The sequence below is a fragment of the Lepisosteus platostomus genome, chromosome 3 (assembly GCF_059453375.1).
Source record: "Lepisosteus platostomus isolate fLepPlt1 chromosome 3, fLepPlt1.hap1, whole genome shotgun sequence".
Taxonomy (NCBI): domain Eukaryota; kingdom Metazoa; phylum Chordata; class Actinopteri; order Semionotiformes; family Lepisosteidae; genus Lepisosteus; species Lepisosteus platostomus.
Window position 1 is genome coordinate 78,101,402 of NC_142613.1, and position 16,106 is coordinate 78,117,507.

Consider the following 16,106-nt stretch of genomic DNA (forward strand, 5'->3'; position numbering starts at 1 on the left):
CTTAGTTATGCAGTGAAGCAGAAGCTGTGTGAGTATCCTGACAGCACAGGGTTTAACACGGTGTTGTACCACCTGTGTCTGTGTTGTAGCGGCGAGGCTTATTAATAAGAAAGAATTAAGTGTTCTGAGCCTTCCCAAATGAGGCCCCATTTCTCTGTTCAAACTATTCATGCAGGCTGATTTAAGGTTTCCTAGGACAGCTCCCAAAGGGGGATGCACATAGCTAAGCCTGGCTATCATGATCAATGGTCATCCATTGGCGCCTATCTGTCTAGGGAGTGCCAGATGGACATCTGGACTGCATTCCTAAGTGTCAGGAGTAAGTGACTCATATCTCACCTTGATCAACCAATCAGGGACTGGTAGGGCCGAGTAACCCACGTGGGACTCTGATGCCCATGGAACTTTCAGCCAATGAATGAGCTGAAGTTCCTCCAGGTAAAAACAGGCAACACAGAGAGCCTGGGAGATTCAGAAGGGATTCAGGAGAATTCTGTGGACTTTTCTAAAGGGAATTCAAAGGAGAATTCCAGGGCAGGACAGCCCAGGAGCAGAAGGCTCCCAAGGGCAGGACATTCTCGCAGCACGCCTCCTGACCATCCTGAGACTCAGCCCGGACAACCACAGAACGGCCAGTGTGTCCGAGTGCCAGAACTTTCCTTTGTTCTAAGAGTCTAGAGCGGAGGTTGCCAGAGAGTAACCAGAGGATCCACCCGAGGTTAGCACCAGCAGCAGGCCTCGTGAACAGGTCGGAACTGTGGAAAGCTGAATCACTATTCAGAACTAGCTCTTCATCAGGAACGAACCGGTCCTCTTCCTGACTTGCTGGGACTCACAGTCATCTTTTCTCCTGTGCGCAAACTTTGCGAGTTAAAGCCAACACTAACTAGCCGGTCAGTGAGCATCAGCAGCGCACCGTCGCAAGCTGCACAGCACAGCCTGGCACCGAGCCATAGAGCGCGGATCGCACAGCAACAAGCCTGCAACTGTTTCTTTGTGCCCGCAGGAGATCTGAATCCCTAGAGATTGGATGAGTATTCAACTTCAATGCATTACAGCTCGAGAATTCAATTGTTATCCCATCCAGTTGATATCAATTTAATTATTTATGTTATGTACTTGTTTTGAGTATCTAATGTAGAAGTTATAACCAAGTTCATTTATGAAACGGTCTTAATGAATGATATACTGAACGTATGTCCTCTTGATATATGTAACTCTTTGTAACTGAATGAATATATATCTTTTGTATTCTGATAACCCTCTCGATAAGATCTGTTAGTTTTACATGCATATTCTATGTATTAATAAATGTATCCTCGTGTATTAGTACCTGTGGGTGTGCGTTGTTTGAGTTATGTCGCATGGTTGGATTCTAAAGCCATCAAAAGAATCAATTTTGTGATTTATTGCTACAATTAATAATTGTCCCAGTAAATGCCCAAACCCTACAGAACTGGTGCCTTCAGAGAGCACACTACCATTACATTTTGGCTATGGCAACATTACAGTGTCAATGAGACACAGCTCTACATGCTCACTTATGAGCTGTGCACTCACTAGCAACCACACAGCTATCTGCCACATTGATCCGCCATTTCATACTCTGCGTGAGCTTCGGCTTTCAAAAGTCACGCCCAGAAGCAATGTGAGTGATTCCTAATGCAAGAAATAGTATATGGGCAATAAAGTGATGTAATGTAACTGGATCACATCTCTGGGAAAGTGGGGGATTCAGGAAGGCTCACTCCCGCTGGATGTGTCAGTGAAACCTTGGAGCGAGGAAGGAACTGGAACACACTTGGCTGAGCGGGTTGAGTTCACTCGTTGATAAGGCGAGCGTTCGTGGGGGGGTTACTGCCGGTTCACGAGGCTTGCTGTTGGGCTAACCTTGGGCGGATCCTTTGGTTACGCGCGGGCGACCTCCGATCTCGACTCTTAGAACAAAGTCAAGTTCTGGCACTCGGTCACACTGGCCGTCACGGGATTGTCCGAGCTGAGACTGAGAACGTCCTGGAGGGGCCTCTTCTGGGCCATGTACTACCTCTTTTATCTGGAGGAACTTTGGTTGTTCATTGGTTGAAAGCTCCGCAGGCATTCGAGAAACACGTGGGGTTACCCTTCCCTACCAGATCCTGATTGGTTGATCAAGGTGGAGGATGAGTAACAATGCTCTGTGACATTAGGGTTGTAAACAACCTGGGATGAGACTCTCCCTTGGAATCTCCCAGACAGAAAGGCACCAGAGATGAACAATTATTAGGGTGGCTGGAGAATCTCAGCCTTGGGAGTTGTTCCTTATCAGGAAACTCTATCAGAAATTTGCCTTAAATCTGAATCAAATGGAATGGCCTCTCTGTGTCCAGCACCACTGAGATGAGGGAGAGAGGGACTGGCAAGGGAGCAGCAAACTTAATTCCTGTATTATCAATAAGCCATGCCGCTACATAGGCAATATATACTTATGCAATACGCCCCAGAATACAGCTGGCTGTTCTTCTCTGGACTGATTCAAGAGAATCAGTATAATTTTGATGGAGTGGTGACCCAAGTACACTGCATCATTTTCATGGCTTTAACAATTCATTCTGACTTCTACACAGTTCTCACATTGTGTTGCTTTAATTAGTCTTTAAAGTAGTAATGAATGTTTCATATCTACTGTATATACAACCTGGGAAATTTCTCAAGTCTGAGGGGAACACAGAGGGAGAAAAGTACTGGCAAATCATATAGAAAAACCTCTTTAAGAGCTGAGACTGGGACAATAATTCACCTTTCAGCAGGACACTGACCCAAAGCTCAGGGCTAAAGCTACACTTGAATGGCTCAAGAACAAGAAAGAGAATGTCCTCAAGCGGCCTCAAGTCCTGACTTGAATCTTATTGAGAATCTATGGAAACTGAAAACTGTTAGACCATAAGTGATCCCCAAGCAACTTGAGTCAAGAGTATTCATTTTGAGCATTCAGTTTTGGAAGATATATAATTATTTAATATACAAATATTAAGTTTAAAAATGTGTACACAACATTTTGCAATTTCACAAATTGAGAAACTACGGTAAAGGTCTGACCACCTTTGCAAGGCACTGTACTGTATATACTATATAGTTAATTAAAGTTACAAAGATAATTTATCTTATTAATTGCTTTCTTGTTTGGTCCAGATGTACTGTAAATGATGTGACCTATATAAGGTCAACATTTCCTCTTTTGTATTTAGTTTTTGCTATTTGTACTATATGTTAATACCCAGCATAATGTCACAATCAGCAGCAGGTGTTTGCTCAGTCTTAAATTTGCTATAAATCTTCCTGAACTTTATTTGCTGCTACTATAATGTTGGGTCATCCTCCTATTTTAGTTTAATCTGCAAGCCTGTCTAGTTTACTGTCTATACCAGAATCCAGATCAGCGATATAAATTAAGAACGGTAGTCCCAGTACCGATCTGTGGTACTCAAACTACTTACTGTACATCACCGCAACCTGAGTACTCATCCCTTTGTATGAACTTTGCACTTCTGGACAAAAATACACAGCAATTGCACTTGCTCTTAAAAGACACCACAGACTTCAAAGATGTTCATTGCAAGATACTATATACATATACAGTAAATGTTTCTAATGTTTGAACGTACAAGACTTTCATTTTATGTATGATTTTTGGGTTAAGGGTATATCAATGATATTGTTTTGATAAGGTTTACATCAAAGTAGAAACCTCTTGTTAGTCTACAACAAGTGATTACAGAATAAATGTGATACAAGTTAAAATCATTTTTAATATTTTGGTATAATAATAGTATGTTATTCAAAAAATATTCTGATATTCTGATTTCTATATGTTGAATGTAAAGTTCATTTCTGGTTAGGATACCTAAAGATGAAGATAAATAGTAGAGTCAATTGTTGGCAATTATTTAATGTTTTTTTTATTTCCTAAGCCTTCTAGGAAATTCAATGAATCAAATTCCTAAAGATTTAGATCTAGATCTAAATCAGACACTGGAATAGTTTACAAGAACATGTTCATCTTATACTGCTATAGAGAAAATTCCAGCTAATAAAACTTTTATTTCATATTTTCACAATTTTATTATCATCATTACTCAGTTTATTCGCTGTTGATCTTGAAAATTAGATTGTTCTTCGCTACTGAAAAGATTTAATTACCCTGCAAAATACAATCTGGTAGAAATCATATCTTAAAGCCTAGTGATAGTGTATCCATTTAGACACTAGTTATTGTTGTGCTGAGGCCTTCACAACTAAAAAACAATGTTTTTTAACTTCCTTTTAAATTAGAAGCATTTAGAACAAATTAAAAGTATTCAGACAGCAAAGTAAATATTTTTTTTTATTTACTGTCAAATAATATGTATTTGTGATTGATGTGAATTATATTAGTCATAATCCAATGTAAATGTAATTGTGTGCAATTCCACAGTGATTTCAAGTGACTATAAGTATTGGGATACTCTCACTTCAAGCTTCACTTCAAATAGATTTCAGATGGTAAAACTCAGTATTGAGTTACACATCTCTTTGAGGCAATAACTGCGCATAGTCTGCTAACCACTGAGCTCATCAAACACTTTGTATAATCATTCAAGATGCCTTTCTCAGCCTTGTTTGTGGGGTGTGTTAGTTGAAGTTTTTCTTAATCGTATAAGATGCATTCTCAATTGGTTTTAAATCAGGAGATTGGCCAGTGTGAGATTTTCCACTTTTTTCTAAGTGGATCCAATACTTAAAATACACAACCGACACACAACCAACTTGATAAATGTTCTAGCTGGTTATCAGGTTGAAAAATCAAGTGATGAATACTGTCCAGCACACCTGCGTCTGGAACAGTGCAGGTGTTTTGTTTTTCTAATCCACGTTAGGGATGACTACGGTTATCCTGAAATGCATATTGAAGATGCAAACGAAACGGCAACGCTAGCATAAACGGAGTGTAATTAACTGCACAAAGCCCGTGAATGAAAAAAGCAGGGTATGGTATGTTTTAGACAACTGAAACCTTTCTCCGTGTTGGTAATTTGACTGCTTGACTGGACTGACTTCAGCAGGCTGTGTTAGTGTGTAGTTCCCTCTCCATGGAAACAGTGATCTGAGAGGAAGGCTCGTTAGAAGCTACTATTAAAAGGTGTCCAGCAGACAACAGGCTTGCTGAGTCAAACCACACTCACCTACTGTATAAAGAGACATTAATTTACCATTCATACAGTACCTGCTCAAAGAAATTTGATCCCTAATGGTACCTTATCCCTTTATTCAATTAAATGAATTATGATCTATATGAATAATTATGATTTTCACACTTGGGCCAAATATAACACTCACACAGGATCATGAAATTAGCCATCTAATTCTGTTCTTAAAAAGCTTTTACGAAGAGGGAGTCTGTTTTAGTTCCGGTTAATACTGCACCCCTGCTGGGAACAGCTAAGTACTGTAGCTACGGTAACTGGCGCTTGGTACTTAAAGGTTCAATACAGGAGTTACTGGATGAATTCATAAGCAATTCGTTAAAATAAGTGTTTTTTCATGTGCACATAAAAGTCAGTTTTATGTCCCAGTGATGAGAGATGGAATCAGAACTATGGTCAGCAGTGCACCACTGTGAGAACGTACAGTAACTGTAGGAAGCAATAATGTCAGATATAGGCTGTGGTTTGGCTTTATGAGACTGCTAACCTTTGCTTCAATGGCTCTGAACAGAGGTAAAATCACGTCAATACCTATTAGGCTAATTTCTGCAGACAAGAGTAAAACACCCCCAGGCCTGTATCCTTTTATTCCATCAGCTGCAGAGAAGACTTACACAATTCACTTGCACACTGCATTCTACGGAAAGTCGGATGAATGAAGCTAAATTATTCAAGTCAATTTAAAGAGAAAAGTAAAAGTAATGAGAAATTTCACATTTGGCCAAGGCACACTGGTACTAATGACTGGATTACTCTCATGATCTTCATGTTTACAAATCCAAAACATTTTCTACAGCTTTAGTGCTATTAAATTAATTACTAATACAATAAACTTTCATCTCTTGCTACTTATCTTAGGTTGTGGCATGTAAATGCAACTCGCTATTTAGCCCAGTCACGATTTAATCCAGGTAATCACAGTCCTCCTTACTCACCCAGGCACAGGGAATAAAAACAAATGCACTTACGCTGTGGATGTTTGCACCTCATGCCAGCTTTTGCTGACATTCTGTTTCAGGTCGTTCAATGGGTTCATTCCCAGCTTCAGTTTAAGCTCAGCATGGTGTTTTTCCTTGGCAGCCAGGACTTGCTTCAGTGCAGCGATTTCTTCTTCTAACTATTCAAAAGTGGAAATTCTAATTGAAGCAAACAAATACTGACTCCTAATGTCCCATCAGGACTGAGAAAACAGAACAAACCAATGCTGTGAATTAAAACCATTCAGATGGCCATTGGAAAAGCGCCTGCTCATTTACACATTGAGAGTATATGCCAGGGGTGCATATTGTAAATTACTGCATAACTACATGTAAAGATAAACATAGGTCATCGCATAATTACTATTTGCATAATACTGATGGTATTGTTCACATTGCTGCTGCACTCCACTTGGGTCCTGGGTTCAATTCCTGGGTGTCTATCTGTGTGGAGTTTGCATGTTCTCCCTGTGTTCGTGTGGTCTTCTTCCTGGTGCTCCAGTTTACTCCCACAGTCCAAAGACACGCTGGTAGATTAGTTGTCTTATGGGAACATTGGCCCTGGTGTGAGTGTGTGTGTGTGTGTGTGTGTGTGTCTGGCAATGAACTGGCGTCCTGCCCAGGGTGTACCCTGCCTTGACCCAGCTTCTCTGAGACTTGAATGTAGGTTAGAAAATGGATGGATATTGTATCATAAAAACAACAGATTACATCACTGAATAGTTAACCACCCTCCAATTTCATTTATCCCACTCTAATAAAAGAAAGAAAATTTAGAACCCGATGTGTCTGTTTTTAAAAACTGTGGGTCACAGTTACTTTTATTTGCCGGAAACATCTTTCAATCAAACCGTCAGTGGTTCCAAATCAATGTCAAAAACATTATAAAAGCACACTACCTTAGCTAGCTCTGTTTGTATTTCCTCTCTCTCCTCTTCCGAAACACTGTTGTTCAGGTCAACCTCTGCAACCACATCTTCATCTACTTCTTGTAGGGGCTCTGTCTCCAGCAGACCTAACAAACGAGGCAAGAGCAGGAACAAATACACCAGGAAACAGAGCGATGACTATCCATTTTGCACAGCTGGTCGTGGTATAAAAACCTAATCTGATCTCACAAACAGATGCTAGGACATCTAGGATGTACACACAGAGGATAGAGGCAAGCTTTCTTTCCACTTTGGTGCTGACACCCCAGGCTGAGGAAAAGATGAGGCTGGACGAAGACCAGGGAGTATTTATACAGAGAAGAGCGCAACTGCAGCATTAGAAGTTGACCTCTTCTATTAAACATCATTTCCACAAATGTTGATTTTTTATACAGTATATGTTTATCAAGAGAAAAAAGTATTTTCCATTCAGATTGAAAGAATGAAACAGCTCTCTAAACATATCACAATCCTGTTTCATGCTGCTTTTTGACTGGCAAAGCAGTAGAATTTGAGCACTGCTTTATAGCTTGTCCATCACTGTGAGAACTGTAATCTTCCTCAGCATGACCTCACTGCATTTTAAATACAGTTCTTTCTGCTTCAAGGCCTCGCAATTATCTGGCTCATTCAACATCTACTGCACCGTCTTTCTGCGATTCAAGTAACCCTGTATTAGTAAATCTATTTTTACAGGGATGTAATCCCAGAATACCTTTCACTTCAAAAGTACACATGGCTCATCTAACAGAAATTGTGCTTTTGAGAATGAGAATTATATTAAACCCCAGGCATTCTACTGATGCTTCATTTTTAAATGCCCCCAAGATTCAAGAACTCAGGGAATTCAATGAATTGTGTAGTTTCTGGATTATTTTATTAACTTTATGTTCCATTATACAGTGTATAAACACTAATCCCCTTTCCACGGGAAATGTGTTTCATGGAACACAATCTTGAAATACCATAATAACTACACCTATTTTTCCTCTATTTATTGAAACTGCACCTGATACATCATATTACATAATTATTTTTCTCTCTGGGTATAAGCTCAGTTCTTAAAGGTTACAAATAAGCACTTCAGATGTTACCACCAAAAAAACAGTACACATGGAATTTTTAAATTTTTTAAATCCAAAAGTCATTCTGGCAGTTAGAGAGGTCTGTCAAATAAGATTTTTGGAGATGTATTTTTTCTATTTTATAAAAGCACTTACACACTTTAATTAGAAATTAAAACAAGTCCCAAAGATGACAAATCATACTAAAATGATTATAAAAATAATCAATTGTCCATATCATTTCAGAGATTATCATTTTCATACTGACCCTGTTAAATCCTACTGCATCTCATTATTTAATGCTAGTAAATTAACTGAAACTAAAGTATTAACAGATGCTGAAATGTGCTTTTGTTCTTGAGAATTAATAGATGAAAGGTCTGATTTTGATCAGCAATCTGGAGGTGCACAATCTATATAAATAACATACTGTAATATATACAAATGATTTTGTTGTTCAGTATCAGCTTTGATAAGAATATGAAACCACCAATGGCTGCAGTAATGAGCCTTGTGTGCAGAAAGGGAAAGACTGCAAAGCGGAGTTTGCATGAAGCTGATAATCTGGCCTTCAGACCACAGGGGGTCCAGGGGACGTGTAGAGTCAACAAATACAATGTGATCAGTAATTGTGAGCTGTTGGCAGCCTTTTCTGTTTAAATGATGACTACGGTGATTATGTAGGCTTAGGTGATTAGATGTTCAAAGTACAGACTCTTAATTATTAAAAAAAAACATTCTGTATCTTTAAAGAGAATGAATAATCGTGGTAATTGATTTATAGTATTTATTATTTAAAAAGAACATAGGTCTCATTAAAACTGCCAAAGCTCCCAAAACTTCTTTGAGTGGATACAGAGCTCAAAAAGAGCTGCATTTAAAAATGTGCTCTCAGTAATAAACTAACTGCTGTCTTTATCCTGCCGGAGCCCTACTATTAATAAAACCATGAAAAACCTTTCAAGCTCCAGCCTTTTCCACTCCAGCCGATTAAAACAGAAAAAACTCAGATCGTGCGCCATCTAATATATTGTTATGCCTGGAAATTCCTATTTTTATATTAAAAACATGACATATGTATTGGGGATAAATAACATACATTATAATTAACAATAAAGTACTGAACAACCTGAAATAATGAAAAGCAAGACATTATAAATAGTCTGAGTCAAATCTAAGGTGCCTCAGGATTATCCACTCGTAACCTTTGTGAATTCTTCTGAATCTGGAAGCATATTTTCTTGTATTACTCATTAGACGTTTTCTCTCGCCTCTCGCAAGCTACACAGATAACTAGGACTATGATTAATAAATCATACAAGTAAACAGGCTCCTTGTGATGTATTACTGTACCTTGCTTCGAGTGGTACCTTCAAAAGGCTTCAGCAACACATTATTTCTGCATGCATACCTCTAGTACTGCGTATCTGAACCACACAGCGATTCAGCTGTTATTTGCGTGGATTACCAACAAGACATTTCACTCCTGAGTACACTAAGGATCTGTGCCTGTGGCCAAAAGGTTGCCGGTTCAAATCCCACAGCCGGCAGAGGAATCCTACTCCGTTGGGTCCCTGAGCAAGGCCCTTAACCCCAGCTGCTCCAGGGGTGCTGTACAATGGCTGACCCTGTGCTCTGACCCCAGGCTCTCTCCCTGTCTGTGTGTCTCATGGAGAGCAAGCTGGGGTATGCAAAAAGACAAATTCCTAATGCAAGAAATTGTAAAGGGTTAATAAAGTGATATTGATATTGATAATTGCAAAGCACCCATGGTCAAGCTTCCTTAAATCTAATGACTAATTTTCCTCTGAATCATAACAAATGTCAGATTTCAGTCTTGTACGAAAAAGATATGTTATCAAACAAAAGTACACTTTTTTTAGCTGATTTATTTTTAGCTAATTTAACATTGCGGGACCTAACTTTTTATTTTAATGACATAAATAACAGTTCTTCAGGCTTAAGAATTTACAATGAATGATAAAATGTTCAAATGGTAGGGAGAATGTAAAGTTAAAACTTAAAATGTAGAGAACAAACCGAGTCTCTCCTACATTGGTATGCAACACTTTTAATACTACACTTTGTGATGGATTCATGTTTTACATTGGTACTTAACATCAGTGTAGTTTTATAATAATGTTCATGTTGCTCATTAGCTTCCACCTATTAGGAAGTACTTTATAATTTTGGTTATGCTAATGATCTGGATATCCAACCATTAAATTTAATTAAAAGTATGATTCTGTATACATTTTGGGATGTAGAGAAATAAATATTTCCATGCACCTTCATAAACAATTTTTCATTCTTAACCTTAGGACATAAACATGGTATTAATTTGAAAATATGTAGGATAATCATTGTTTTCAAATTAAACAACTTAAACTAAAATTAAACAGCATGAACTGAGAACATAACCACTGTGAAGCAATTGTTCATAATAGTTATTCACTGTTTAGTGCTAAGTGAAAAATAATTCTTGAATGTCTGGTTCCTAGTTCATAAGCAGTAGAATAATATGATAGGACTCGAAGCATGTGATGATAGCCTAATAATTGCCAGGAGGGATGGAATTTGAATTAAATTTGAATTAGGGGAAGTGCTGTGGCTCTGTGGCTCAGAATCTGCGCCTGTGGCTGGAAGGTTGCTGGTTCGTATCCCGCGACAGGCAGAGGAATCCTACGCTGTTGGGCCCCTGAGCAAGGCCCTTAACCCCAGCTGCTCCAGGGCTGCTGTATAAATGTCTGACCCTGTGCTCTGACCTTAAGCTTCTCTTGTCTCATGGAGAGCAAGCTGGGATATGTGAAAAGACAAATTCCTAATACAATACATTGTATATGGCCAATAAAGTTATCTTATCTCAAAGACTCTAAGGTAAAATCTTCAATACTATATTACAAATAAAAAAGCAGTCTAAACCACTTAAAAGTAAACGACTAGGCGTTGTGGTTACCAAAATGATACTGTATGACAACTACATTCAACTGTTATTACTTCTTTCAGCAACATCCCAAAAGCCCTTCTTTTGTAGTTCTGTACAATTAATAGTATACCACAATACACCTAAGACAGTCACTTTTAATTTCCTGCTGAACTCTTCATACTGTTGGACACTTTGTGGGTTTTCAAATTGCTCATCTATTTCAGAAACATGTTTCCTCTAGAAACCAATCTATGTTTGTACGCCTGATTTAAAAATATGCGGCATCACACACTTAGCTATACTAATTTCAAGGTTACATCTAGTACTTTTCCTAGAATTTGTGAAATTCACAAGAAACAAGAAAAAATAAAATTACCCAGCAGTCATCCTGTGCAGACCTGAGGCTTCTTTTGTTCAGTCAAATCGCTGATTGAAATACAGTATTTTTGTACTCAATAGAGTTGAAAGCTACTCGGATGTTCTTCCAAAAACTACAATGACACCATAAACACAACACCATAATTTAAAGATTATAGCAGAGGGTCTGAAGCAAATTACTGTACAGTATGTCTTAGGTTTAGATGACCAGAAGCATTTTTGATTTCCCAGCTTCAGAAAATAATTAGAAAATGTTTTTATTCATTAGGAACAAAAAAGTCTTATTGCTTTGAATTTTATCAAAACAACAAAAAAGTTATATTTACTGAGATACTGCTATATGTTTATTACAGGTGTGGATCAAGAAAATGGTAGAACCTTATATAAATTAAAAGCTGTATGTAAAATGATCCACAATGTATCTTGCAATCCATACTGCATGACAATGAAAGATTGTGCCTTTTTTAAAACCCTACACTTACATCTACAGCAGTTGTCTCCGAATGTTTCTGCAGCAGTTGAAAAGCTGCCCCTGACAAGACCTTGACATTGTTTTTTCTGAAGTTGCACTGTCCAGAATTCCAGAATTAATCTTTTTCACATATACATCCTAGGCCATACAACTGCAAACGGTTGTTTTAGCTGCCGACTGGAAGAAGTTCACTATTGTCTTGTGAATAATTAAAACTATTTATCATAACAGATACAGATCTTTCCAGTTTGCCAAGGCTATTAATGTAACATACTGTACATACAGTATATTAAAACACTGCGTAAAAACCCCAAACTGTTTTAGCTTCTTATTATGTTTCTCATACAGAACTATGTTAAGAGACAGATACTGCTTTTCAGTATATAACCATATAAACACTAAAAAAGCGAGTGAACATGTTAAGACATGCTTGTAAACAAACTAAGATGGTTTTACATGCATGAATGGCACAAATAATTGCTTATATTTGTATAGCACTTTTCATTTCACTGCAAGGACTCCTAAAGTGCTTCACATATTAGAGGAGACCTCCTTAGTTTCACATTATGTGCCAGTAGTGTGGGCTGCATGTCACATTGCTTGGAGGTGCCAATTGAATTCTGGGCAGATTTAGATCGCTACGTCAGCTTCAGGAACTGGCTTGCTGCTAGTGACAGCAAACTTACGACAGAACACTATGACAGCATTGTGACATCTGCTCTACCTGTTGCTAAAACATGCCCTTAAAATGATCAATGAATCTTGCAACATGACAACATTTTTCCCCATTAGTCCCTCAGAGAGACACTCAGCCCTTTCTGTTTCAATCTGAGGTTATTGTCACACAATGGCTGGATCCTTGACACCATCATGTACTGTACCTGTAGGTGTTGAATAAGCTTTGTAATTATATGTTTAGAAACAAAAAAACTAAAGAAGACTGCTGATCAGCCGCTGGTTAAAAGACAGAATGGAGACACAACATCTGCATGCTTGTGCTCAGATAATGGTGAACATCTGCTGGAGCCCTTGTGCAGAGATGCCTTCTGCTTGAATATATTTATGAGAAATGTCTGGACAAGTGAGGAAAACATACTGGTATTGAATCATAGTGTTTCTTAAGTGCTTTGACGTATGTAGAAAGCATATTTCAGTATATTGCTTTAGGCAAAAAAGCAATTCCTTTGTTCAAAGAAAGGAATAGTGTAGCTTCCACCCCAACGCACACTACTGCTTCTCTTCAAAGATACTTTTTATATGAATTTGCGAGAATTCAAGCCTTTTTCACATTAAACTGGAGACTTGCAACTAAATATAAGATGTCATCAGAGTTAAAAGAATTCAGAAAGCACATACTGTACAAGTGCACCTTATTCAAGATAAACAAATGAAACAAGTTAAACAAATTTACTGAATACTGATACCTGCCACACCTGGAATGGTCATGAAGAAGCAAACAAGCTCGAGTCTGCAAAATTATTCATATTATTCACATTATTCAACTATTATTGAACTATTCACTAGTCCTATACACAATATTTCTATAACTTGTGCAGACTTTCTCAGATTTCTGTGTATAGTATATCACATAGACTAATTATAAATATATTCAGTTTTTAATACGTTTGTCCAGCCAGTTGTGCAAAAACTCTCTAATGAGTCACTGGCTAAGTAAGTCATTCCAGTTTCTTCCCACCAGCTTGTCACCTGAACATCACACTGCTAAATACCTCATGTGATGCCTCTCATTCTAGATTACTTTCATTGGTTTTTGGCTTAGTAGAGAAAGACTTATGACAAACGTGAACTTAAAGAAAAGAAGCAAACAAAAACTGTCCAGAAGTGAATATCTCAAGCATACATTTGATTCAAAAGCGCCCACTACACTGTCTATAAATCCAGTATACCATCCATCCATTTTCTACCCTCACTGTATTTTGTTATCTTGGCCAGCAGGCTTTGGTGACAGTGCTGCCCATCTCCTACAGGGACTTGGTCATCTACATCCCATGTGGACAGGGAATAAGAAAGGTGTTACATTATTCAAGATGGTAACTCACACCAAGAGCAGAAAGGCACTGTTTTCCATCCATCCATCCATTTTCAAACTGCTTATTCCCATACAGGGCCGTGGGGGATCCGGAGCCCATCCCAGCCTGTGGCAGGCGTAAGGCAGGGTACGCCCTGGATGGGACACCAGTCCATCGCAGGGCAGACACACACACACACACACACACACACACACACACACACACACACACACCCACCCACCTCGGGTCAGTTTTTCCAGAAGTCAATCAGCTCACCAGCAGGTCTGTGGTCTGTGGGTGGAAACCCATGTGAACACAGGGAGAACATGCAAACTCCACCCAGACAGCAGCCCTGGGCCCCAGTGTTGTTAGGCAGGAATACTAACCTCTGTGCCACCATGCTGGCCAGCACCATTTTCATCTTCATCAATTTTATTCAGATTATCTTTGGGTGGTGCAATACAATGTTTGCCTTGATTACATTTGATACATCATCACACTTGCATCAATTTGTTATACAAGCATCTTCAATGTCTTCTTTACAGTAAATTTGTCGTTCAAGTAATGATTAGAACTAATAAAAGTTATGATTAGGACTAGTGTTATTTTTGCTTAATCATACTATCCTCCTGTTCATCTATTATACTCTGTGCCTTGTATTGCGTTCTACAGCTCTTGTTTCAAAAGGTTGTTGTAACATGATCATATCACTCCACTTCACAGTGTCATTCAGCTCTCTGAAATACACCTGGTTTAATTTTTAATGCAAAGAAAACACGTACAGTAGTATGGAAATTAAAGACTACATTCCAGAATAGTTGGTAGTTCAGACTCCTGACTAATTGGTTATTTTAGAAGATAATGATTTAAAAAATATTTGTAACCCTGTGTCTTGTGCCCACGGCTTGCTGGGACAGGCTCCAGCTCCCTCCCAATTAAAACTGGAAGAAATGGTTAGAAAATGGAAGGATGGATGGAAAATATTTGTAAACATTAAAGCGCTACAGCCTTCTTTACTGGGAAATCTGTTGAAGTGAAAATTGGTCATCTAATACTGCCTTATACGTTAAGACACAGTAAATTAATTCAACGCTCATTCTAATTTTAGAGATATTGATGAAGACCTGACTTTAATATCCTCAGCCCAAAAGGCTGACTAAAAAACAAGAGGTTTCGAATCCTTCGTATTGACTTTTCCTGGGAGGCATTCAAATATGACATTAATAAGAAGGAGAACAAACTAGGACTTTATTTTACAGTCCAGCAAACATGTTGCCCTCTTTCCAAAGAGTTATATAATTGCAGCATTACAGTAATCAGAGGGATTTTCTTAGCAGATTATCTGATGGTCTGGATTTAACTCGGTACTCCTTTGGCTAGATGCTGGTGAAACAGAAAAAAGTCGACAGTGACGTCTAACTCCCTGTGCTGCTGATTAAAAGGTCAGAGCCAGAACAAGACTGCTAGATTGTCAATATAATTCCTGGACATGCTGTAAAAGTGTAGAAGAATCCCCTCAGTCCAGACATGTGTCTCTGTCTTTGCCTTGCAGTCCAACATTTTTAAACATTTTGTGCTTCAACCCTTATAACAATAATAATAAGAAAAGACGTTGATCTGAATGTTCAATTATTCAAATTATTACCTATAAATCCCCTGAAATTATCTAAAATATTTTACCTACTGGTCAGGATACCCGCTGATTTTAATATGAACCCCTTTTAATTCTATAATATATTCCATATATTTGACGAACATGATTTGACGGTTTCAACTTGCCTAAGCTGCTCTGCCTGGACAATACAGTACATCTCAGCCCCACCGAAGAACAAACCACATTTAAAATGCTCCTCAGGAAACACGCATTCACACCAATGCATTTTATACTAAAATTTGTTTTGGCTTTGTAAGAATGATATTAATTTATCAAATAGCAAAAAAAAAAACGCAGGACAGCTTTGTAGCTCACAGGATGAGAGAACTTCCCATGCAGACGAAAAAGCCAGAATGCCTGCACAGAATCAGCTCTCTGGGGTCCGTCCATTCACATTCACTGTCCCACCCACGTGCTCTGCTACTGCTCACAACTCACAGAGCAGACCCTACGCCTG

At 38.4% G+C, this 16,106-nt stretch overlaps 1 protein-coding gene across 2 annotated transcripts in view; it reads right to left on the bottom strand.

Annotated features, from left to right (window-relative positions):
• The window catches only part of tpd52l1 (tpd52 like 1), a 31,221-nt gene that overhangs the window by 10,452 nt on the left and 4,663 nt on the right, over positions 1-16,106 (bottom strand). For both annotated transcript variants that reach the window (XM_088626944.1, XM_088626945.1), the window contains exons 2-3: positions 7,096-7,211; positions 6,188-6,336 (exon numbers count right to left, since the gene is read on the bottom strand). In XM_088626944.1, coding sequence (XP_088483070.1) covers positions 6,188-6,336; positions 7,096-7,211 — 265 coding nt within the window. The remainder of the gene's footprint in view (positions 1-6,187; positions 6,337-7,095; positions 7,212-16,106) is intronic.